This window comes from Rhinoraja longicauda, chromosome 3 (assembly GCF_053455715.1).
Source record: "Rhinoraja longicauda isolate Sanriku21f chromosome 3, sRhiLon1.1, whole genome shotgun sequence".
NCBI lineage: Eukaryota > Metazoa > Chordata > Chondrichthyes > Rajiformes > Arhynchobatidae > Rhinoraja > Rhinoraja longicauda.
In genome coordinates, this window is record NC_135955.1 from 11,546,672 (window position 1) to 11,572,605 (window position 25,934).

Consider the following 25,934-nt stretch of genomic DNA (forward strand, 5'->3'; position numbering starts at 1 on the left):
AAAATGCTGGAGTAACTCAGCAGGTCAGGCAGCATCTCAGGAGAGAAGGAATGGGTGATGTTTCGGGTCGAGACCCTTCTTCAGTCTGACCTGAAACATCACCCATTCCTTCTCTCCTGAGATGCTGCCTGACCTGCTGAGTTACTCCAGTATTTTGTGAACAAAGCAGATCAGTGATCATAACCATATAACCATATAACAATTACAGCACGGAAACAGGCCAGTTTGGCCCTTCTAGTCCATGCCGAACACTTTCTCCGACCTAGTCCCATCTACCTGCTCTCAGACCATAACCCTCCAATCCCCTCCCATCCATATACCTATCTAATTTACTCTTAAATAATAAAATCGAGCCTGCCTCCACCACTTCCACCGGAAGCTCATTCCATACAGCCACCACCCTCTGAGTAAAGAAGTTACCCCTCATGTTACCCCTAAACTTTTGTCCCTTAATTCTGAAGTTATGTCCCCTTGTTTGAATCTTCCCCACTCTCAAAGGGAAAAGCTTACCCACGTCAACTCTGTCCGTCCCTCTTAAAATTTTAAAAACCTCTATCAAGTCCCCCCTTAACCTTCTGCGCTCCAAAGAATAAAGACCCAACCTGTTCAATCTCTCTCTGTAGCTTAAGTGCTGAAACCCAGGCAACATTCTAGTAAATCTCCTCTGTACTCTCTCGATTTTGTTGACATCCTTCCTATAATTTGGCGACCAGAACTGCACACCATATTCCAGATTCGGCCTCACCAATGCCTTGTACAATTTTAACATTACGTCCCAACTTCTATATTCGATGCTCTGATTTATAAAGGCAAGCATACCAAACGCCTTCTTCACCACCCTATCCACATGAGATTCCACCTTCAGGGAACAATGCACAGTTATAGCTGCAACTTTTTTGATTTGCACTGTTTAATGTCACAGCAGGTAGTGAAACGCTTACAGAACATAATTTCACAGCGGTAAGCAATAATGAAAAAGAAAATAATCCTTGCAAAATTAGCAGTCAAAAGATTGCTTAGATCAAAGCAATAAAATCAAAAGGATAAAAGGGGGATATTTAAGTGTTGTTGGGAAAAAAGGGGAGAAAGATTATCCTCCAAATTAAATTCAAGCACTGCTCAAATCTAATTAAGGGATTTAATACCAATTCAATAAACTTTAAATCCTGATTAGTATCTCAATATTTCACAAAATGCATGCCTTAATTTTCCTTCCAAAGTTTCTGTATAAGAGACAGACACAAAATGCTGGAGTAATTCAGCGGGACAGGCAGCGTCTCTGGAGAGACGTTTATGGATCGAGATCCTTCTTCAGACCGAGAGTCAGGAAAGAGAGAGAGACATAGAGATATGGAAGGGTAAGGTGTAAAAACAAGAGATCAAAGGGAACAATGCAAAGAAAATGTAGAATGGTTCATTGTTGGCTGAGGGGAAGGTGACAACAAGGCACACAATGAGTAAAATTTAAATCATTTGTGTGGGGATATGGGGGTATGGGGAAAAGGCAGGAACGGGGTACTGATTGAGAATGATCAGCCATGATCACATTGAATGGTTCAAAGGGCCGAATGGCCTACTCCTGCACCTATTGTCTATTGTAATCCGGAGGACAGTGAAACAACTCAGAGAACTCGGGTGGAGGAGTGATAGTTAATCTGTGGAACACTGCCACAGAGGGCTGTGGAGACCAAGTCAGTGGATATTTTAAAGGCAGAAATAGACAAATCTTTGATTCGAACAGGTGTCAAGGGTATGGGGAGAAGGCAGGAAAATTGGATTAGGAGGTCAAGATCAGCCATGATTGAATGGCGGAGTAGACGCGATGGACCGAATGGCCTCATTCTACTCCTATAACCTGTGAACGTGGATGGAGAGAGAGGGAAAGCAAGTGCTACTTGAAGTTAGAGATGTCAATATCCATACCACTGGGTTCTACGCTGCCCGAGTGAAATGTGAGGGTCTGTAGCTCTAATTTGTGGTGGGCCTCACTCTGACAGTGGTGGAGACCCAGGACAAAAAGGTCAGTGTGGGAATGGGAGGGGGAGTAAGTGTTTAGCAGCCGGGAGATCACGTAGGCCCAGGCAGACTGAGCAGAGGTGTTCATGAAACGATCGTCGAGCCTGCGCTTGGTCTTGCCTACACATTTCTGTATAAGAGCACGGATTTATTCACAGGTATAGTTGATTTCACAAATGCACATTTATTACAATGGCCAGCTGACTAGAATCGTAGAAGAGCAGTGATTCAGGGAAGATTAGCTTAATATTCATGTGAAGTTGAGACCCTTCTTCCGACTAGATTCGATGAGTTGTGCCAAAGTGCCCGTCTCAGGAAGGATCTAGACCTCTCAGGGGTTATGGGGAGAAGGCAGGAAAATGGGGTTGAGAGGGAAAGATAGATCAGCCATGAGTGAATGTTGGAGTAGGCTTGATGGGCCGAATGGTCTAATTCTGCTCCTATCATTTATGATCTTATGATCATATGAGCTAAACAAAATATTAGGTGACTAGTTGTGAATTTGACACAAAGTAAACTGGGCTCATGACCACCTTTCAGCTTTTTAAGTAACTACACATCTAGGGCAAAAATCAAAACATTGCCAATAAGGTGAAATCATCTGAGACGACGCCAACTAAAATTCAAAGACTTCATCAATATCAGCTGAGGCAAACTAGACTCTTGACCTCTTTTCAGTTTTTTAAATAACTACCCATCAGAAACAAAAATCAAACACATTGCCAATAAGGTGAAATCATCTGAGATGATGCCAACTAAAATTCAAAGAATTCGTCAAAATCAGCCAACATTTACCTTCCCAATTTAGTGTTTCGAAAAAGCTGCTGGAAGTATCGCTGTTCTGATGCGACGCCTCGTCCTCGCTTGTGTTATCCGAGGCGCGGTCTGACTTCGGGCTGTCCGCATGGTACTGTGCTGTTGACCCTGGCTGACGAGGCAACTCAGGTTTCCCTTCATGGGTTAAGAAAAATATTCAGAACGCTCAGAATATCTTCGAGCCACAAATTTGTTTCCACAGTATTTTTTTTTTTAAATGTGCGGTCTACTGAATTGAATTGTCATGTGACAAGTCACAGTGAAATTCCTTGCTTGCATTCCCAAGGTATGCAAATAGTCGCCACATAAAGGGCGCTGACAAAGTTACAAATTCTACATCTACCTACACAACGCAGCGGTAGAGTTGCTACCTTACAGCGCTTATAGCGCCAGAGACACGGGTTTGATCCCGACTACGGGTGCCGACCGTACGGAGTTTATACATTCTCCACGAGGCCTGCGTGGGTTTTCTCCGGGATCTTCGGTTTCGTCCTACACTCCAAAGACGTGCAGGTTTGTAGGTTAATTGGCTTGGTATAAATATAAATTGTCCCTAGTGTGTGTGTGTAGGATAGTGTTGTGTTGGTGTGTGCGGACTCGGTGGGCCGAAGGGCCTGTTTCTGCGCTGTATCTCTAAACTAAATTAAACAAACACAAAATCGCTCACTACAGAATAAATGTTGAGCAATGAGAGTAAACTATGGACATAGAAGGGTAGAGGAACAAGCCCTTCAGCTCACCTTGTCTGTTCTGACCATTATGACAATCTAACTAATCGCACCTGCCCTTAAACAGTGCCCTTACATCAAAGATAGACACAAAATGCTGGAGAATCTCAGCGGGGCAGACAGCAACTCTGGAGAGAAGGAATGGGTGACGTCTTCTTCAGACTGATACTGGCCGTACGTACAGTCATGCCTCTGTCACCTGTATCCACCATATCGCTTGCTAGGCTTTGTCCTGCACCTGTCTCTTGCAGCTTTCTTCCCCCACCACCTCCCCTCGGCCTCCACCACAATCAATCTGAAGAAGGCTCCTGATCCAAAATGTCACCTATTCAAATGTTCCCCAAAAACGCAGCCTGACACGCTGAGTTACTCCAGAACTTTGTGCCTTTTCCCCTCTATTCCTTGACTGTTTAGGTGTCCGTTCAAAATGCCTCTTAAACATTCCTGTCCTATCAGCTTCTCCCACCTCCACTGACAGTGAGTACACATGTGTTAAAACAAAACTTGCCCTCCTCATCTCCTTTAAACTTTGCCCCTCTCAATTTAAAGTTATGCGCTCCAGTATTTGACAGTTCCACCCTGGGAAAAGGGTTCTGACTGTCTACCCCACATAAGCTTCTCATAATTTTATAGACTTCTATCAGATCCCTTCTCAGCTTCTGATACTTCAGTGAAATTTAGCAAAATTCATAAACCAAACCCACACACATGTCTTCACTAAATAAATCCTAAGGTCATAAGTGATAGGAACAGAATTAGGCCATAGGAAGTCTTTGTGCCCAACAAGTCTACTCCGCCATTCAATCATGGGTGATCTATCTCATCCTCCTAATCCCATTCTCCTGCCTTCTCCCCATACACCTGTACTAATCAAGAATCTATCTATCTCTGCCTTATAAATATCCATAGCCTTCTGTGGCAAAGAATTCCACGGATTCACCACCCTCTGTCTAAAGAAATTCCTCCTCATCTCTTTCCCAATGGAACGTCCTTCAGTTCTGAAGCTATGACCTCTGGTCCTAGACTCTCCCACTAGCGGAAACATCTTCTCCACATCCACGCTATCCAACCCCTTCACTATTCGACGTATGGTAATCAGCCTAATGTGATTACTTGATAACTTTAACTTATTAAAAAGCATTAAAATGAATACATGTATCCTGCTGAGAAACATGGCGAGAACAGATGATTCGTAAAACTTTTTACTCTCTGCCTTAAATAGTTACATAACCACACAATTCGTTGCCTATGTTTAAAACAAACTTATCTAACATTCAGGGCGGCACGGTGGCGCAGCAGTAGAGCAGCTGCCTCACAGCACCAGAGACCTGGATTCGATCCCGACTACGGATGCCGTCTGTACGGAGTTTGTACGTTCTCTCTGTGACCGCGTGGGTTTTCTCCAGGTGCTCCGGTTTCCTCCCACACTCCAAAGACGCACAGGTTTGTAGGTCAATTTGGCTTCGGTAAAAATTGTAAATTGTCCTCAGTGTGTAGGATGGTGCGAGTGTACGGGGATCGCTGGTTGGCACGGACTCGGTGGGCCGAAGGGCCTGTTTCCACACTGTCCCTCTACAGCAAACTAAACTTCCATCCCTGTTTTGGAAGGAACTGCAGATGCTGGTTTAAACCGAAGATGGACACAAAATGCTGGAATAACTCTGCAGGACAGGCAGCATCTCCGGAGAAAAGGAATGGGTGACGTTTCTTCATTCAGACTGAAGCAGGGTCTCGACCCGAAACGTCACCCATTCATTCTCTTCAGAGATGCTGCCCGTCGCGTTGAGTTACTCCGGCATTTTGTGTCAAACTTCCATCCTTCATTCATGCATTCCTCAGCTCTGCAGAAATTCTTTGTTACAAGCTGCATATAGTGTTGGTTGCGTTTTAGAGCTTAAAAGAAACGTACCGAATTTAGAAAGCATCTCTTGTTGTTCTTCACGACTGGAGAAGAGGATCTTCGGATTGAGGCCCTTTGTCATAAAGTTTTCCCAGGGTGGAATGTCACTCCTGGAGTTCTCCTGAGAGTCCACCTCGACCTCCAGAGTTACTTGGAAGAGATCGGGATATTTCTCCTGGATGTCGCATGCATCAAGATCATACCTGAAATACAAAACCACCAAAATCAATTGACAACTAAACCAAACCCACCATTTAGCTTTCTCCCAATGTGCTTTTATGATGCTGGTTTAATTGAGCTTCTGCATTTCCAATTGATATTGAAAAATTAGTACACCCATGGAGCAGATATGTAGAAGATTCCAGGAGTGGCAAGAATAGCCATAAAGTGGCAATGAAGGATGAGTGAAGGGGCCGTCCCAGTTACGCGATTTTTAAGGCGACTGTCAAAGTCGTAGCAGATCGCCAAAATTTTCTTTTACCCTACGACAATGACCACGACAATGCCGAGTCAGGTCGATACAAGTTACTTTTTTTGTGAAACTAGCACCTGGCTAAGAGATTACACCGTCTTCGGAAACATCGCAAAATCCCCACGCTTACCTGACCGTCAAACTGTCGCCTCCAATCTACCTGTCAAACGTCCTGACGGTAAATAAATTGGTTAAACAAAACTATCTTCTGGTGTCTTCAAATGCCTTTTCTTAATTTAATATTACGTGCTTCTAAATGCATCTGCGACAACCTAGCAAACCTGGGGACAGCATGCGACAGCGCCCGCAATAAGCTACGATACCTGGCGACAAGCCAGCTGTCGCCGAGAAATTTCTATCTGGGAAAAAATTTCTGCGGCGCGCCGAGATCCGCTACGATTCATTGAAGACTCCTCACGGTCATGCCCCCAACACCCCGGTGAACGTTCGGCGACAGCCTAGTCACCGGCAGTCGCCTTAAAATCGCCTGTGGAACAGGCCCTTAATACATTTCCATGCCAAAGTGGTTTGTGGTCCTGGGAGTGGATGCTGAGGTTGTGGTATTTTTAAAGTGATCGCTGCACTTGCCCAATGTTTTGGCTTGCAAAATGCATATTCTCAGTCACACAGGAATTGACTTACAACTGTTTAGTTTAGGGATACAGCGCGGAAACAGGCCCTTCGGCCCACTGGGTCCGCGCCGACCAGCGGCCCCCGCACACGAGCACTATCCTACACACACTAGGGACAATTTACATTTATACCAAGCCAATTAACCTAAACAATTGTACCGCGTTTCGAATGTGTGTGGAAACCGGTGCACCCGGAGAAAACCCACGCAGGTCACGTGGGGAACAAACAAACTCTGTACAGACAGCACCCGTAGTCAGGATCAAAGCCGGGTCTCTGGCGCAGTAAGGCTGAGCACGAGTTCTCTCTGATTTTGTGAAATATACAAAGGCAGAAGGGCAGTACGATCCATAATGTTTGCATTTAGCTACAATTTCAAGCAGCATCGAGCCCTCAGGTTTCTGCTTCTTAACAGAAACAGCAACAAGCTGTCAGAGGTTTCGGGGAGAAAGCAGGAGAATGGGGTTGAGAGGGAAAAACAGATCGGCTGTGATCGACTGGATGGGCTGAATGGCTTAATTCTGCTCCCATGTCTTATATTCATTGCGTACCAAGTCCTCTGCCCTCCTGATTAAATATTACTGATTGTATGCCGCCTTCTCACCTTCCCCTTTAACAATGAACCATTCTACATTTCCTTACCATCATCTGCTTTGATCTGTTGTTTTCATACTCTTCCATATCTCGAGACTCCATCTCCCCTGACTCTCAGTCTGAAGAAGGGTCTTAACCCGAAACGCCACCCATTCCTTCTCTCCAGAGATGCTGCCTGACCCACTGAATTACTCCAGCATTTTGTGTCTATCTTTCTTTTCTCTGAATATCAGCAGCATCCAAAACAGATGATCATTTTAACTTTCAAATAATATATATATTTCTCAAACGCCCCGACTTAACTGCACACTACTGCAGAAGAGAAGAAACAACTTGGGTCCTAATGTATTCTTGCAAACATTTTTGTTGCAGTTTCCTACTTCTGAAAACAAAATTGATAAAATAGTTGGAGCAGAAAGGAACGGCAGATGTTGGTTTAAACCGAAGATGGATGTAAAATGCTGGAGTAACTCAACGGGATAGGCAGCATCTCTGGAGAGAAGGAATGGGTGACGTTTCGAGTCTGAAGAAGGATCTCGACCTTAAATGTCACCCATTCCTTTTCTCCAGAGATGCTGCCTGTTCTGCTGAATTATTCCAGCATTTTGTGTCCATCTTTTGCTAAAATAGTTGTTGAGTAGCCAAGGGTGTGAAAGATATTACACCTATTCGCAAGTATACGAATCTCGCTTCAAACCACTGAAAAATCCAACTGGGTAATTTCTTTGTCCAATGTGCGATGCATTTTTCTCCTGCATTTATTTTAAATTCAAGAACTTTAGCACAAGTTGTGGCAAAAGGTTTTAGATTCCCGAGATGTACATGGCCACTGCTGTGGTTTAACCCTCTAACATCAACTGTATACAAGTGCTCTGACATTGGAAGATTCCTCTTGTTTGTTGAGAGAATATAACAATACTTTTAGTTTTTAAGAGACCTGCTTTCAGGGTTATCTAGAACCAGGGCCCCGGTGAGAAATTAACCTTGAGATAGCTCCTCCAGAGCTCCAGTAACAACATTCTATGGTACTGCAAATCTGCCTGGTTCAGGTATCAGGTTATACCTCATATAATACATAACTGATTTAATTGCTGTATTATTTGTAATCACTGGGTTCAACACGGGAGGCACGGTGGCGCAACGGTAGAGTTGCTGTCTTACAGCGCCAGTAGACAATAGGTGCAGGAGGAGGCCATTCGGCCCTTCGAGCCAGCACCGCCATTCAATGTGATCATGGCTGATCATTCTCAATCAGTACCCCGTTCCTGCCTTCTCCCCATACCCCCTGACTCCGCTATCCTTAAGAGCTCTATCCAGCTCTCTCTTGAATGCATTCAGAGAATTGGCCTCCACTGCCTTCTGAGGCAGACAATTCCACAGATTCACAACTCTCTGACTGAAAAAGTTTTTTCTCATCTCAGTTCTAAATGGCCTACCCCTAATTCTTAAACTGTGGCCCCTTGTTCTAGACTCCCCCAACATTGGGAACATGTTTCCTGCCTCTAACGTGTCCAACCCCTTAATAATCTTATACGTTTCGATAAGATCTCCTCTCATCCTTCTAAATCCCGGGTTCGATCCCGACTACCGGTGCTGTCTGTACGGAGTTTGTACGTTCTCTGTGTGACAGCCTGGGGTTTCCCCGGGTGCTCCGGTTTCCTCCCACACTCCAAAGAAGTACAGGTTTATAGGTTAATTGGTTTGGTATAAATGTACAATTGTCTCTAGTGCGTGTAGGATAGTGTTCGTGTGCGGGGATTGTTGGTCGGCGCGGACTCAGTGGCCCGTAGGGCCTGTTTCTGCACTGCATTCCTAAAAAAAACAATTTTGGCAACATTTCAGTCCTAAACCAACCCTTGCTATTCCTTCCAACAATCACATCACCCGCACCTCCCATCCTCAGTGCACCTCCCAGTCTTGCAATATTTGCATTTTTAATTATTGTAAGAAATAAAAGGATTACTCATTCAGCTGCCCTTCGATGCTCCCACACCAGCGTTCATGCACTAAAAATAACCTTGTGCCTTATCGCATTTAATGTCTCCGACCAGAGAAACCATCTGTGGTGATCTCAGATGAGTTCAAACAAATCTCAGTTTCCTTAGCAATCATGCAAAACTTATTCCAGGTTCACAACGCATGGGCATTCAGCAAAGTGGTCGGAATATGGATCGCAATCCGAAAGATCGCCTGTCCATGTTCTCCAGATATGCTGGCTGGCCCGCTGATTTACTACAGCACTTTGTGCTTTACTCGGGATTTAGCAAAGTAGTTTGCCCACTGAGACTGACATAACCACCCCATGTAATTAAGTCACGACCCATGGCATTTCTTCTTAGAGTGATACAGTGTGGAAACAGGCCCTTCGGCCCAACTTGCCCACACCGGCCAACATGTCCCTGCTACACTAGTCCCACCTGCCCACGTTTGATCCATATCCCTCCAAACCTGTCCTATCCATGTACCTGTCTAACCGTTTCTTAAATGTTGAGATAGTCCCAGCCTCAACTACCTCCTCTGGCAGCTTGTTCCATACACCCATCACCCTTTGTGTGAAAAGTTACCCCTCAGATTCTTATTAAATCTTTTCCCCTTCACCATGAACCAATGTCCTCTGGTCCTTGATTCCCCTCCCCTGGGCAAGAGATTATGTGCATCTACCCGATCTATTCCTCTCATAAAATCATTTCCTTTCATTTGCCATAAATCTAGCATGAATTGTAGTAGCAGAGCTGAAATTATCTTGCCAAATATTCAGACAACACCATTAATTTAACCTGCAAAGGCACTTAAGCAAATACCGCCAGTATACCCTCTGCCCCTTTTCACCCCCAAGATTTACTCCCATTTAATTTTATCATTTATTGGATGTTTAGATTTCACCAAATGAAACCCCTCACAATAATATTTATATTACGTATCAAAGAAGTAAAACATGATCAACCCGACCATTCTATATTTTATGAGACAATTAAATTCAGATAATTAAAGTCCAGACAGTTCTTGCAATATTCTGAACAGCAAATTAATGTTGTGATAATTAAACGATTCCTGGATAACTTAAATGTTGACACAATGTGCTGGAGTATCTCAGTGAGTCAGACAGTATCTCTGGAGAACATGGATAAGGCAACATTTTGAATTGGGCCCTTTCTTCGTACTGATTGTCGTAGGTGGGGGAGAGAGAACGGGAAGAGAGGTGGGAGCGGGACATTGGTAGATGATTGGACAAAGGCCAGAGATGAAAAGATAAAAGGTAGCGAATACGCAAAGAAGAGGCATGAAATGGAAGCCAGAGGAAGGGATGCAGGTGGATGTGGATGGGGGGAGGCCAAAGCCAGATATCATTGCGCAACCAGGTGGGGCACTGGGTTGGGGGAAGGAAGAACAGAGGAGAACATGGCGGTGGTGGACCGCCGTGAGGGAGGGGAAGGGGAGAGTGGGGGCGGGGGGAGATCAAAGGAGGGCCTGGTATGGGATACTTTATACCTTTGTCAGCGCCCTTTGCATACCTTGAGTATGCAAAACAAAGAATTTCAACGTGATTTGTCACACGTGACAATAAAGTATTCAATCCAATTCAATTCAGGGACAGGGGATGTGGGGGGGGGGGGGGGGGGGAGAGAGAGAGAGGTGGGGTGTGTTTGAAGGCTAGTTACCTAAATTTGGGGAATTCAATGTTCATACCAAGCGGAATGCAAGGTGCTGTTCCTCCAGTTTGCGTGTAGCCTCACTCTGGCAATGGAGGAGGCCCATAACCTGGCCCCATCCTACCTGACCGACCTCCTCCACAGGCACACTCCCACCTGCACCCTCCGCTCTGCTGCTGCCAATCTCCTATCCCCCCACATCCGGACCAAACTCAGATCCTGGGGGGACAGGGCTTTCTCCATCGCTGCTCCCACCCTATGGAACTCACTACCCCAAACCGTCAGAGACTCCTCCACACTCACCACATTCAAAACATCACTGAAGTCTCACCTGTTCAGTACTGCCTTCAACCACTGAAGGTCATCTCACCTTCTGTCTCCGTTCTCTGTTTGTTTACTTATTTATCTATTTATTCACTTCCCTATGTTCTCTAAATCCCTGTAACGCGTATTTGAGTATATGAAAAGCGCTATATAAATGTAATGCATTATTATTATTATTATTATTAAAGTGCTTAGCAAACAGGAGATCCAGCAGGCCTTGGCAGATCAAGCACAAGTGTTCAGTGTTTGGGACTTGGGACTGATGTAAAGGAGGCCGAATAGGGAACACCGAATGCAGTAGGTGAGGTCAGAGGAGGTGCATGTGGTCCCATCTATGTCATTGGAGACCTTTGAACGATCTTTAATCGGACTTTATCGGGCTTCAATGTTATATCTTGCATTAAATGTTGTACCCTTTATCCGTGCACTGTGGACGGCTTGATTGTAAGGAGGAGGTATAGGGACAGATGTTACATGGAGTCATAGAGTCACACAGCATGGAAACAGGTTCTTCGGCCCAACTTGCCCATGCCGACCAACATGTCCCATCTAAACTAGTCCCACCTGCCTGCTTTTGGCCCATATCCCTCTAAACCTACCCTATCCATATACCTGTCTAACTGTTTCTTAAATATTGTGATAGTACCTGCCTCAACTACCTCCTCCGGCAGCTTGTTCCAAAACCCACCACCCTTTTTGTGTAAAAGATTTACCCCTCAGATTCCCATTGAATCTCCCCCCCCTCCTCACCTTAAACCGATGTCCTCTGGTTCTTGATTCCCCAACTCTGGGCTGGAGACTCTGTGCGTCTACCAGATCTATTTCTTTCATGATTTTGTACACCTTTATAAGATCACCCCTCATCCTCGTGTGCTGCAAGGAATAAAGTCCTAGCCTGCTCAACCTCTCCCTATAGCTCAGACGCTCGAGACCTGGCAACATCCTAGTAAATCATCTCTGAACTCTTCCAAGCTTGACAACATCTTTCCTATAACATGGTGGCCAAAGCTGAACAAAACGACCTACATGTAAGTAACTAACCAATAAACCACCCCCACACACTCCCCCTCTTCCCTATACCCCACCTGGATGTGCACTAATTCCTCCCTTTCCCTTTGCTCCCTTCCACCTATATTCCTTCATCTGGCTTCACATTTCACACCTCTTCTCTTCTTACCTCGCTACCTTTTGTCTTTTCATATCTGGTTATCAAAACACCCCTTACCTGTACCCACTTACCACTGGTCAGGCTTTGCCTCGCTCCCACCTCTCCTCCAGCTTTCTCCCTCCTCCTATAACCAGACTCAAGCAGGGCCCCCGACTTGAAATGTTGCTTAACCACGTTCTCCAGAGATGCAGCCTGATCTGCTGAGTTACTCCAACACTTTGTATAGTTTTTTTTGTAAATCAGCATCTGCACCTCCTTGTGCCTGAGTTTAATTTGAGTTGTTGGAAAGATATAGACCTGACATGGTTCTTGACCTAGTTTACATGTTGGACAACGTGGTACAAATGGATATTGAATTTCAACAGAACAGAAGCTTGGCTCATTTCCTTCTGCCAATGCAACTATTTTCTGCGAAAAAGAACAACACTTGTACCTTTTGAAGTCTTGATTTCTGGTCAATAGACAATAGGTGCAGGAGGAGGCCATTCGGCCCTTTGAGCCAGCACCGCCATTCAATGTGATCATGGCTGATCATTCTCAATCAGTACCCCGTTCCTGCCTTCTCCCCATACCCCCTGACTCCGCTATCCTTAAGAGCTCTATCCAGCTCTCTCTTGAATGCATTCAGAGAATTGGCCTCCACTGCCTTCTGAGGCAAAGAATTCCACAGATTCACAACTCTGACTGAAAAAGTTTTTCCTCATCTCAGTTCTAAATGGCCTACCCCTTATTCTTAAACTGTGGCCCCTTGTTCTGGACTCCCCCAACATTGGGAACATGTTTCCTGCCTCTAACGTGTCCAACCCCTTAATAATCTTATACGTTTCGATAAGATCTCCTCTCATCCTTGTCTGTACATTTACTGACTGATTGGAAAACTAAAGCCAATTTGACATTTGAAGGACCAAAGTGCCTATTTGGATGGATTAAAAGTTGACCTTTACAAGTACTTCGACTGTACATCAGTTATGCACTGTCAGTGGCAAGTGTACAGATAAGAATGCAGGCAGCTTTAACAAGTGAATTTTATATCAGACCAACTTTCTGTGAATTCTCACGTGATGCCAAAATCAGCAGTTACATGAAAAATATGTTGTAAGTAAACAAACTTAAAAATACTTACTTTGCAAACTTGACTGAGGTAGCATTTCTGGGCACAAATCCAGTGTGGAATTGAATCTGAAACATTTTCATTGAAGTCATCTGAAACGACAAATTTCCAGATCTTCATTAATCATCAAATTTCTCATTTGTTCATTGTGGAAAATATATGCTGCTTAGAAATCCTATTCAGAATGATCTAATGCTACACCACTAACACATCCTGCTGAAATGATGCTCCAATGTAAAGATAAATTTACTGATGAACTTTTATCACCTCTTAACAATGCATCAGCAACAGACAGAGTGTCCAGATTCCCATACACATTGTACTGATTATTCTTCCGAGTTCTCCGGAGACAAAGCGAAGGCTGGGCGATCGTTTTGCTAAACAAGTTAGGAAGAGGGGATGTTCAACGAGATCTGGGTGTCCTAGTGCGTCAGTCACTGAAAGGAAGCATGCAGGTACAACAGGCAGTGAAGACAGCCAATGGAATGTTGGCCTTCATAACAAGAGGAGTTGAGTATAGGAGCAAAGAGGTCCTTCTACAGTTGTACCGGGCCCTGGTGAGACCGCACCTGGAGTACTGTGTGCAGTTTTGGTCTCCAAATTTGAGGAAGGATATTCTTGCTATTGAGGGCGTGCAGCGTAGGTTCACTAGGTTAATTCCCGGAATGGCGGGACTGTCGTATGTTGAAAGGCTGGAGCAATTAGGCTTGTATACACTGGAATTTAGAAGGATGAGGGGGGATCTTATTGAAACATATAAGATAATTAGGGGATTGGACACATTAGAGGCAGGAAACATGTTCCCAATGTTGGGGGAGTCCAGAACAAGGGGCCACAGTTTAAGAATAAGGGGTAGGCCATTTAGAACGGAGATGAGGAAGAACTTTTTCAGTCAGAGAGTGGTGAAGGTGTGGAATTCTCTGCCTCAGAAGGCAGTGGAGGCCAGTTCGTTGGATGCTTTCAAGAGAGAGCTGGATAGAGCTCTTAAGGATAGCGGAGTGAGGGGGTATGGGGAGAAGGCAGGAACGGGGTACTGATTGAGAGTGATCAGCCATGATCGCATTGAATGGCGGTGCTGGCTCGAAGGGCTGAATGGCCTACTCCTGCACCTATTGTCTATTGTCTATTGTCTATTGTCACCTCCGCTCAGTGCGCCTAAACCAACCTGATCTCCCAGTTGCACAAACACATTAACGGCCCCTCCCATTCCTACACTGTTACCTTTCTGTCCTGGGCCTCCTCCACTGTCAGAGTGAGGCACAACACACATTGGAGGAACAGTACCTCATATTTTGCTTGGGTTGCTTACACCCCAGAGGTATGGATATCAACTTCTCTAACTTCAAGTAATCCTTGCTTTCCCTCTCTCTCCATCCCTCCCCTACCCTAGTTCTCTGACCAGTCCGACTGTCTTCCTGATTAAATGTTATCTCTGTATGCTTCGTTGTCACCTTCCCCTAGCTAATAATGATCTATTCTACATTTTCCTTGAGCTTCATCCCCTTTGATGTCTCATTTTCACACTTTCCATATCTCTGTGTCTCCCTCTCCCCTGACTCTCAGTATGAAGAAGGGTCTCGAGCCAAAACGTCACCCATTCATTCTATCCAGAGTTGCTGCCTGTCCCGCTGAGTTACTCCAGCATTGTGTGTCTATCCTCAGTGTAAACCAGCATCTGCAGTTCCTTCCTACACATTCTTCAGAGTTAAGTGTACCTTTGCTTGCAGTCTTCCTCCAAGTGTTGATCTGGCATGAAAGATCACGATGAGAACATCACCTTGGATATTTAGACCTAGTGGTATTGTTGCCAAGCCATCTTCTACTTTAAATTCCCTGTAAGAAACAAATGTCAGATAATCTCCCACCTGGAGTGCAACAAGGCACAATTCAAGTCCAATTCAATTTGTTAAATCCATTGGCCACAAAGCATGTGACGCAGGGCACCCAGCAAGCTGCTCGGCAGAAGATCCCAGCACACCGGGACCTGGAGGGAGCGAGCCAGCTACCGGTCGGAGGGCCCGGTGGATTACGGCCTGCAGGGAGAGTGCTGCCGAGACGGCCCGTGCACGTCCCCCGCGGTCTGCAGGGGCAAGGCCTTCGTCCCTTCAGTCCATATTGTCCATATTGTCCAGATGAAGAAAGACTGGATAGACTCGGCTTGTACTCGCTGGAATTTAGAAGATTGAGGAGGGATCTTATAGAAACTTACAAAATTCTTAAGGGGTTGGACAGGCTAGATGCAGGAAGATTGTTCCCGATGTTGGGGAAGTCCAGAACAAGGGGTCACAGTTTAAGGATAAGGGGGAAGTCTTTTAGGACCGAGATGAGAACGTTTTTTTTCACACAGAGAGTGGTGAATCTGTGGCATTCTCTGCCACAGAAGGTAGTTGAGGCCAGTTCATTGGCTATATTTAAGAGGGAGTTAGATGTGGCCCTTGAGGCTAAAGGGATCAGGGGGTATGGAGAGAAGGCAGGTACAGGATACTGAGTTGGATGATCAACCATGATCATATTGAATGGCGGTGCTGGCTCGAAGGGCCGAATGGCCTACTCCTGCACCTATTTTCTATGTTTCTATGCCGAACCTGATGCTAGGTTCAACTAATCTCCTCTGCCGGCAGGGGATTCATATCCCTCCATTCCTTGCATATCCATGTGCCTATCTCAAAGCCTCTTTAGCGCAACTATAATATCTGCCTCCACCACCACCCCTGGCAACATGTTACAGGTACCCTACCCGTCCCCGGAGAGCGGAGGCCGGGAGGATAGGGCCGGCAACGATAACAATGGATGCAACGGGTGAGGAGCGAGGCTGGTAGGAGAGGGAACCGGGGTCTGGCCTACCTACCACGCCCCCAAGGTTGGCTATGGGAGGCGACCCAGGGAATAACGGTGGACGGGCAAGGAAAGGGATGTCGCGTCCAAGGAAGGCCACAGCTGGAGGCCCGCAGCAGCCTGGAGCTTGCCTGGCATAGAACCGCTCATAAGAACTAGAGCGCGGACTGCATTTTGAAACTGGTGCACAAACACAGCGTCTCTTGCTTGCGTGCTTAGTAAACTATTTCTGTACACTAACCAATGAAGGGTATGTTTAGGTATGGAAATACTGGACTGGACTGTATGTAAGAAATGAATTTCACTGTGCGTTTACACGTGACAATAAACCATTGGATCACAGAACATGGAATACAGAACAGTACAGCACAGGAGCAGGCCCTTCGGCCCATAATGTCCATGCCGAACATGATGCCAGGTTCAAGCAATCTCCTTTGCCTGCAAGGGATTCATATCTATCCATTCCCTGCATATCTTAAACACTACTATCCTATCTGCCTCCACCACCACCCCTGGCAGCGTGTTCCAGGTACCCAGCACCCTCTGTGTAAAAACCAGTTGGCCAATACATTGCACCACTCATCTTCGAGTGGGTTTGTCAATTTATTGACTCGCCCCTTTGGGCTAATAACAAGACCAGATTTTCAAATCAGTGAGATTGAAACAGAAATTGCGGATGCAGAGAAAGGGTGTCGTGGGTTATGGGGAGAAGGCAGGAGAATGGGGTTAGGAGGAAGATATAGATCGGCCATGATTGAATGGCGGAGAAGACTTGATGGGCCAAATGGCCTAATTCTGTTCCTATCATTTATGTCCTTAAGACTTGATGTGAAAGTGCCAATAAACTGCAAATAACAAAATAACCAGTCTGCATTTACCTCAGTTTATCATATTCTTCGGAGGTGGTTATCACTCGCTCATCGCCAACATATATCTCACAAAATGGCCGACAAGCATTGCGTTGTTTATTAAATAGAGGAACTGGTGTCATCACAATGGACTTGATCAGGATGGATTTGTTATGTGGGATTATCGGTTCTTCTGCCATCATATCGCACATGTATTCCACATACCTATGAAACACAAGGGGCAGGATACAAACACTGAGTGACATTGTGATAAACCACAGTCATAAACTCAGGAAGGTGGTGCACTTTCTGACAACTTATGCGTAGTCTGGAACTCAAGCTTACTGAGTTTACCCAAGGTCTCGCTCATGTTCAATAGTAATAGTTATTACTGAAATTAAACGCTTGTTTCGGGTATTTCAATATAACACACGGGCTTCACTTGTTTCCCTTTTATAACTAGAAGTGAAGTAAGACTAAGGCTCACACTCAGAATTATTTGCTACACATCCGTTCCAAATCTCAATTCTCCTCGTCATCCAAGCTTCCTGACGTTTGCCCGTCTTGCCCTTCACTCTATCAGTGTCAGCAGACTTTTAAAAACATCCCACTTTCCTGACGTTCCTTTTCCTTCAAGCAACCTACAGTGCCCGCCATAATGTTTGGGACAAAGACCCATCATTTATTTATTTGCCTCTGTACTCCACAATTTGAGATTTGTAATAGAAAGAAAATCACATGTGGTTAAAGTGCACATTGTCAGATTTTATGAAAGGGTATTTTTATACATTTTGGTTTCACCATGTAGAAATTACAGCTGTGATTATACATATTCCCCCCATTTCAGGGCACCATAATGTTTGGAACACATGGCTTCACAGGTTTGTAATTGCTCAGGGTTGTTTAAATGCCTTTTTAAATGCAGGTATAAAAGAGCTCTCAGCAACTAGTCTTTCCTCCAGTCTTTCCATCACCTTTGGAAACTTTTATTGCTGTTTATCAACATGAGGACCAAAGTTGTGCCAATGAAAGTCAAAGAAGCCATTATGAGACTGAGAAACAAGAATTAAACTGTGAGAGACATCAGCCAAACCTTAGGCTTACCAAAATCAACTGTTTGAAACATCATTAAGAAGACAGAGAGCACTGGTGAGCTTACTAATTGCAAAGGGACTGGCAGGCCAAGGAAGACCTCCACAACCGATGACAGAAGAAGTCTCTCTATAATAAAGAAAAATCCCCAAACACCTGTTCGACAGATAAGAAACACTCTTCAGGAGTCAGGTGTGGATTTGTCAATGACCACTGTCAGCAGAAGACTTCGTGAACAGCAATACAGAGGCTACACTGCAAGATACAAACCACTGGTTAGCCGCAAAAATAGGATGGCCAGGTTACAGTTTGCCAAGAAGTACTTAAAAGAGCAACCACAATTCTGGAAAAAAGGTCTTGTGGACAGATGAGACAAAGATCAACTTATATCAGAGTGATGGCAAGAGCAAAGTATGGAGGAGAGAAGAAACTGCCCAAGATCCAAAGCATACCACCTCATCTGTGAAACACGGTGGTGGGGGTGTTATGGCCTGGACATGTATGGCTGCTGAAGGTACTGGCTCACTTATCTTCATTGAAGAAACAACTAATGACGGTAGTAGCATAATGAATTCTGAAGTGTAGAGACACATCCAATCTGCTCAAGTTCAAACAAATGCCTCAAAACTCATTGGCCGGCGGTTCATTCTACAGCAAGACAATGATCCCAAACATACTGCTAAAGCAACAAAGGAGTTTTTCAAAGCTAAAAAGTGGTCAATTCTTGAGAGGCCGTCAATCACCCGATCTGAACCCAATTGAGCATGCCTTTTATATGCTGAAGAGAAAACTGAAGGGGACTAGCCCCCAAAACAAGTATAAGCTAAAGATGGCTGCAATACAGGCCTGGCAGAGCATCACCAGAGAAGACACCCAGCAACTGGTGATGTCTGTGAATCGCAGACTTCAAGCAGTCATTGCATGCAAAGGATATGCAACAAAATACTAAACATGACTACTTTCATTTACATGGCATTGCTGTGTCCCAAACATTATGGTGCCCTGAAATGGGGGACTATGTATAAACACTGCTGTGATTTCTACATGGTGAAACCAAAATGTATAAAAATGGCCTTTATTAAAATCTGACAATGTGCACTTTAACCACATGTGATTTTTTTTTCTATTACAAATCTCAAATTGTGCAGTACAGAGGCAAATAAATAAATGATGGTTCTTTGTCCCAAACATTACGGAGGGCACTGTACTCCAATCTACAGACTGAAGGGTCTCGACCCGAAACGTCACCCATTCCCTCTCTCCCGAGATGCTGCCTGACCTGCTGAGTTACTCCAGCATTTTGTGAATAAATCCCTTACTTGTTCCTCAGCTCCACCCACAGAGCCTCACTAGATGAACCGTCCGTACTGTCACCTCGGACCACAGCCGTGACATCCTCCTTAAACAATAACACAACCTCTCCCCCCCCACACCCCCTCCTCCTCTATTACCCTTCATCTCTGTCCCTCCTGAAGCACCTGTACCCCGGAACTTTCAGCTGCCTGCACTGCTCTTCTCTTAACCAGGCTTCCGCCTCAGTCGCTCGTACCTGTCGATGCCCGAAGGTCATCTGCCTTTACTCGTCAGGTCCCTTGCATTAAAATAAGTGCAAGTCAAAACAACATTCCTTCCTCGCTCTCTGCCTTTTCCCACCACCCCAACCTTGGTGCAACAATGATAACCACCTTGCGTTCTCTTCAACATATCAACAAACTGCACTCCTTCATTCAGCAATGCCTGGCAAGTGTCGATACGATACAATATGATGGACTTTATCCCAGGAGGGAAATTGGTCTGCCAACGGACATAAAACACAAGATACATGAAACATAAAATTAAAGTGGCGAGTCAGTCTACCCCATGACAGAAGGGGGAGGAGCTGTACAGTTTGATAGCCACAGGGAAGAAGGATCTCCTGTGGCGTTCTGTGCTGCATCTTGGTGGGACCAGTCACACCCTCTGCTCAACTTTACACAGGCACCTCGCGCTTCACGCGTGTTTGATTTACGCCTCTTTGGAATAACGCACTTGTTCATTTAATACCAAAGCCCGATTTTACACACTCGTGTTTTTGAAATAACCCGCTCAAATGCATACTAGGCAGCATAGTTGGAGTTAAGTTCATTGTCACGTGTACCGAGGTGCAGTGAAAAGCTGACCAGTCAGTGGAAAGAGAGGTGCAGCGAGGTGCTAACCAGTCAGTGGAAAGAGAATACACGATTACAATCGAGCCATCCACGGTGTTCAGATACATGATAAAAGGAATAACGTGAATAGCGATAGTACAAGGTAAAGTCCAGTAAAGTCCGATCATGGATAGTCCAAGGGTCTCCAGTAAGGTAGATAGTAGCTCAGGACTGCTCTCTAATTATTGGTGAGGTGGTTCAGTTGCCCGATAGCAGCTGGAAAGAAACTGTCCTTGAATTTGGATGTGTGCGGTTTCACACTTCTGTCCCTCTTGCCTGATGGGAGAGGGGAGTATATGTTTAATTTTCACGTTTTTGAATTACACGCTGATTTTTTTCAAGAAGGTAACTACTGTGCAAAACACGAGGTGCCTGTACTATGAATTTTAAAAATGCGTACCTTTTGTGGGAAGCCCAGATACCGGGTGGTGACCTCTTCATACTGAACATGTACACGGCAGCTTCAGCCGTGGTGAAGAGGCGGCAAAAGCAGAGGAAGGAACAGACCACCACTGCGGATGCTGCTCGGCCATCCTGTGGTGAAAGATTTCAATCATACGTTCATGTTCATAAGTCAGAGGCGAAGAAGCAGGCCAATCGGCCCATCAAGTCTACTCTACCATTCAATCATGGCTGATCGATCTTTCCCTCTCAACCCCATTCCCCTGCCTTCTCCCCATAACCCTTGACATCTGTACCAATCAAGAATCTGTCAATCTCCGCATTCAATGGCGGTACGGTGGCACCGAAACAGGTCCTTCGGCCCACCAAGTCCACACCGACCAGCGATCTCCGCACATTAACACTACCCTACACACATTAGGGACAATTTACACTTATACCAAGCCAATTAACCTACAAGTCTGTACGTCTTTGGAGTGTGGGAGGAAACCGAAGATCTGGGAAAAACCTACGCAGGTCACGGGGAGAACGTACAAAGTTTATGTTTGTAAAAAGCACCCAACTCTGTGTATCTGCTTTCTCCCTTCAATTCAGAATACTGTTCTCCCCCTTAAAGTGCACATTTTAAGAAAAAAACACTGTCCCACAAAGGATAATGTACAAATTAAAGATTTTTTAATCTGCTCTAAAAGAAATATTTCACTGATTAGTTTAAATTGTTCTTAACTTTGAAAAAATATTTGAGAAACATTTATACAGCCATATCAGCTCATCAACCCAAAACTTAACCATTATCCAATGTCTCTGACGTATTCAAGGCTTTTTGGCTCCAAACCCGCCCAAATGTTCAATCCAAGACCTGTTTTCGGAACAACCTTTTCTGACAAGCCTTAAGTGTGAGCTTTACCAATATGAGCCCAAGTCCTCCTATCTCAAAATAAATTACTGAAAATAATTTTCTATTCCTTATGAACTTCCAAAAAAAATATCATCTCTTAAGTAGTGTTGTTCCACAAACAATTTACAATCTGATAGTCATAGAGTAATACAGTGTGGAAACAGGCCTTTTGGCCCAACTTGCTCACACCGACGAACGTGACCCATCTACACTAGTCCCATCTGCCTGCATTTGGCCCATATCACTCCAAACCTGTTCTGAGCTAGGGGTGACTTGTACAAAAGGGACGGGTTACATCTTAACAGCAGGGGGACAAACATTCTGGCAGGCAGGTTTGCTAGTGCGACACCTGTGGCTTTAAACTAAGTAGTGGGGGGGAGGGGTTGACAAATTGTGAATATGAAGATGAGGTAAAAAAAAGGGAATACAGGAGATATTGCAAAATACTCTCGGAAGAAGGGGAACAGAAGTTCTAGAGGGGAAAAGAAATTAAGGGCAGGGCCAATTGTGACCGATGTGAGAGGGGAGGTAAATACAGAAGTTAAAGTGTTGTACTTAAATGCGCGTAGTATAAAAAATAAAGTGGATGAGCTTGAGGCTCAGTTAGTCATGGGCAATTATGATGTTGTAGGGATCACTGAGACATGGCTACAAGAGAACCAGGGCTGGGAACTGAATATTCAGGGGTACACAACGTATAGAAAAGACAGACAGGAGGGCAGAGGGGGTGGGGTTGCTCTGATGGTAAGGAATGATATTCATTCCCTTGCAAGGGGTGACATAGAATCAGGAGATGTTGAATCAGTATGGATAGAAATGAGAAATTGTAAGGGTAAAAAGACCCTAATGGGAGTTATCTATAGGCCCCCAAACAGTAGCCTCGACATAGGGTGCAAGTTGAATCAGGAGATAAAATTGGCGAGTCAAAAATGTAATGCTACGGTGGTTATGGGAGATTTCAACATGCAGGTAGACTGGGAAAATCAGGTTGGAAATGGACCCCAGGAAAGAGAGTTTGTAGAGTGCCTTCGAGATGGATTCTTAGAACAGCTTGTACTGGAAGTAAGAATAGAAAGGCAGATTATTATCTGAATGGTGTCAAGTTAGGAGGAGGGGGAGTTCAACGAGATCTGGGTGTCCTAGTGCATCAGTCAATGAAAGGAAGCATGCAGGTACAGCAGGCAGTGAAGAAAGCCAATGGAATGTTGGCCTTCGTAACAAGAGGAGTTGAGTATAGGAGCAAAGAGGTCCTTCTACAGTTGTACCGGGCCCTGGTGAGACCGCACCTGGAGTACTGTGTGCAGTTTTGGTCTCCAAATTTGAGGAAGGATATTCTTGCTATTGAGGGCATGCAGCGTAGGTTCACTAGGTTAATTCCCGGAATGGCGGGACTGTCGTATGTTGAAAGGCTGGAGCAATTGGGCTTGTATACACTGGAATTTAGAAGGATGAGGGGGGATCTTATTGAAACATATAAGATAATTAGGGGATTGGACACATTAGAGGCAGGAAACATGTTCCCAATGTTGGGGGAGTCCAGAACAAGGGGCCACAGTTTAAGAATAAGGGGTAGGCCATTTAGAACAGAGATGAGGAAGAACTTTTTCAGTCAGAGAGTGGTGAAGGTGTGGAATTCTCTGCCTCAGAAGGCAGTGGAGGCCAGTTCGTTGGATGCTTTCAAGAGAGAGCTGGATAGAGCTCTTAAGGATAGCGGAGTGAGGGGGTATGGGGAGAAGGCAGGAACGGGGTACTGATTGAGAGTGATCAGCCATGATCGCATTGAATGGCGGTGCTGGCTCGAAGGGCTGAATGGCCTACTCCTGCACCTATTGTCTATTGTCTATCCATGTACATGTCCAATTGTTTCTTAAACGTTGGGATAGTCCCTGCCTCCACTATTTCCTCTGGCAGCTTGTTCCATACACCCACTACCCTTTGTGTGAAAAAGTTACCCCTCAGATTTCTATTAAACCTTTCACCTTAACCCCATGTCCTCGGATTCTCGATTCCCCTACTCTGGACAAGAAAATCTGTGCATCTACCCGATCTATTCCTCTCATGATTTTATGCACCTCTATAAGATTACCCCTCATCCTCCTATGCTCCAAGAAGTCCCAGCCGACTCAACCTCTCCCTATAGCTCAGACCCTTGAGTACTGCAACATCCTCGTAAATCTTCTCTGTACCCTTTCCAACTTGACAACATCTTTCCGATAACATGGTGCCCAGGACTGAACACAATACTCCAAATGCGGCCTCGCCAATGTCTTAAACAACTGCAACATGGCCTCCCAACCTCTATACTCAATAGGCTGACTGACGAAGGCCAATGTGCCAAAAGATGATGCACCACAAAGACAAAGTTTTGTACTACTCACAAGGCAATGGACAACACAAATATTCTTTGGATCTTGCTTCAACCACAAGTGCATGTTCCTGCAAATGTTGTACAGATTTTGCAGACTTGGGGCACGTCTCATAGGCCAACCGCATTCCGAAACCTAGCATTACAAGAACAACGAAAATGTTTTAAACAAACCACTCCCGTGCTTTACTGAAAATATGCAGTATATCATGCAGCGAATGTGAATGTCACCATGTTAGATTAACTTTGTTCAGAAATTCAAAGATCTCATATGCAGAAATAATTAACCTTAAATGCTGGTTTATAATAAAGATAGGCACAAAGTCAGGGAGTAACTCAAAGATTACATAAAGTAGAAATAAAGAACTCCATATGCTGGTTTATAACAAAGATGGGCACAAAGTGCTGGAGTAACACAGAGGGTCAAGCAGCATCTGTGGAGAAAAAGGATAGGTTATGTTTTGGATCGGGACCCTTCTTCAGAAGGGATTCGGCGGGATAGATCAGCCATGATTGAATGGCGGAGTAGACTCAATGGGCCGAATGGCCTAATTCTACCCCTATAACCTGTGAACTTGTAAGAAGGGAAGATTAACTCTCTTGTCTGGGTTATTATTTTGCTCTGAGTTCCACAGATTAACTGCCCTCTGACTAAAGAAGTTCCTCCTCACCTCCTTTCCAAAAGAGCGTCCTTTAATTCTGAAGCTATGACTTCTGGTCCTAAACTCTCCCACCAGTGGAAACATTCTTTCCGCATCCACTCTATCCAAGCCTTTCATTATTCTGTATGTTTCAATGAGGTCCCCCCTCAACCTTCTAAACTCCAGCAAGTAGAGGCCTAGTGCTGTCAAATGTTCATCATATACTAACCCACTCATTCCTGGAATCATTCTTGTAAACCTCCTCTGGACCCTCTCCAGAGCCAGCACATCCTTCCTCAGATATGGGGCCCAGATTGGCTCACAGTACTCCAAATGCGGCCCGACCAGCGCCTTATAGAACTTCAGCATTATATCTCTGTTTTTGTATTCCAGTCCTCTTGATATAAATGCTGGCGTTGAATTTGCCTTCCTTACCACCGATTCGACTTGCAAATTAGCATTTTGGGAGTCCTGCACCAGCACTCCCAAGTCCCTTTCTCAATTTCAATATTAAAGCAAATAATCCTTCACAAAATAATCTGCCCTAATATCTTCAAAGATCTACAGAACAGTTTCCAAGTTCAAGAGCAAGAGCAAGCAACAGTAAACCTATTAATAAAACGAAAGGCATAAATATCACTTTTATCTCTAAACAGGAAGCCAACAGATATCTAGAAGTGATTACAATTCACTGAAATGGTTTCAGGCTGAATTTGTGATAAGAATTAAAATTGCATTTCTGTTATACCATTTTTTTCAAATCTAAAACAACATTTGAGATATTTTATTTATTATATTTATTATATTATTTATTACATTTTATACAGAATTCTTATATTATAAAGATTTCTCCTTTGCGTTCACATTTATTACACATGCCCTGTCCATGAGCAGTAACTTTAATTTTGGATCACTAAAGATTTGGTGGGTGCATGGTTGGAAAAAAACAAAAAGGGTTTTTGAGGTTGCATACATAAAAACAAGTTGGGTAACTAGTAGCAGAAATAAAGAACTGCAGACGCTGGTTTCTACCAAAGATGGACACAAAGTGCTGGAGTAACTCAGCGGGTCGGGCAGCATCTCTGAAGAAAAAAGGATGGGTGATAATTCCGGTTGGGATCCTTCTTCATTCCCAGTCTGAAGAAGGGTCCCGACCCGACCGGGATGCTTTCAGACCCACTGAGTTATTCCAGCACTTTGTGTCTATCTTGGGTCACAAGTATTGTTCTCTTCCCTCCTCCAGGGATGTCCACAATAG

At 44.6% G+C, this 25,934-nt stretch overlaps 1 protein-coding gene across 7 annotated transcripts in view; it reads right to left on the minus strand.

Moving 5' to 3' along the window:
* The window catches only part of gak (cyclin G associated kinase), a 113,017-nt gene that overhangs the window by 20,995 nt on the left and 66,088 nt on the right, over nucleotides 1-25,934 (minus strand). For all 7 annotated transcript variants that reach the window (XM_078431562.1, XM_078431592.1, XM_078431583.1 and 4 more), the window contains 7 exons: nucleotides 24,049-24,171; nucleotides 20,771-20,904; nucleotides 17,123-17,317; nucleotides 15,125-15,242; nucleotides 13,422-13,501; nucleotides 5,470-5,663; nucleotides 2,812-2,967 (listed from right to left, as the gene is read on the minus strand). In XM_078431562.1, the coding sequence (XP_078287688.1) occupies nucleotides 2,812-2,967; nucleotides 5,470-5,663; nucleotides 13,422-13,501; nucleotides 15,125-15,242; nucleotides 17,123-17,317; nucleotides 20,771-20,904; nucleotides 24,049-24,171 (1,000 nt within the window). The remainder of the gene's footprint in view (nucleotides 1-2,811; nucleotides 2,968-5,469; nucleotides 5,664-13,421; nucleotides 13,502-15,124; nucleotides 15,243-17,122; nucleotides 17,318-20,770; nucleotides 20,905-24,048; nucleotides 24,172-25,934) is intronic.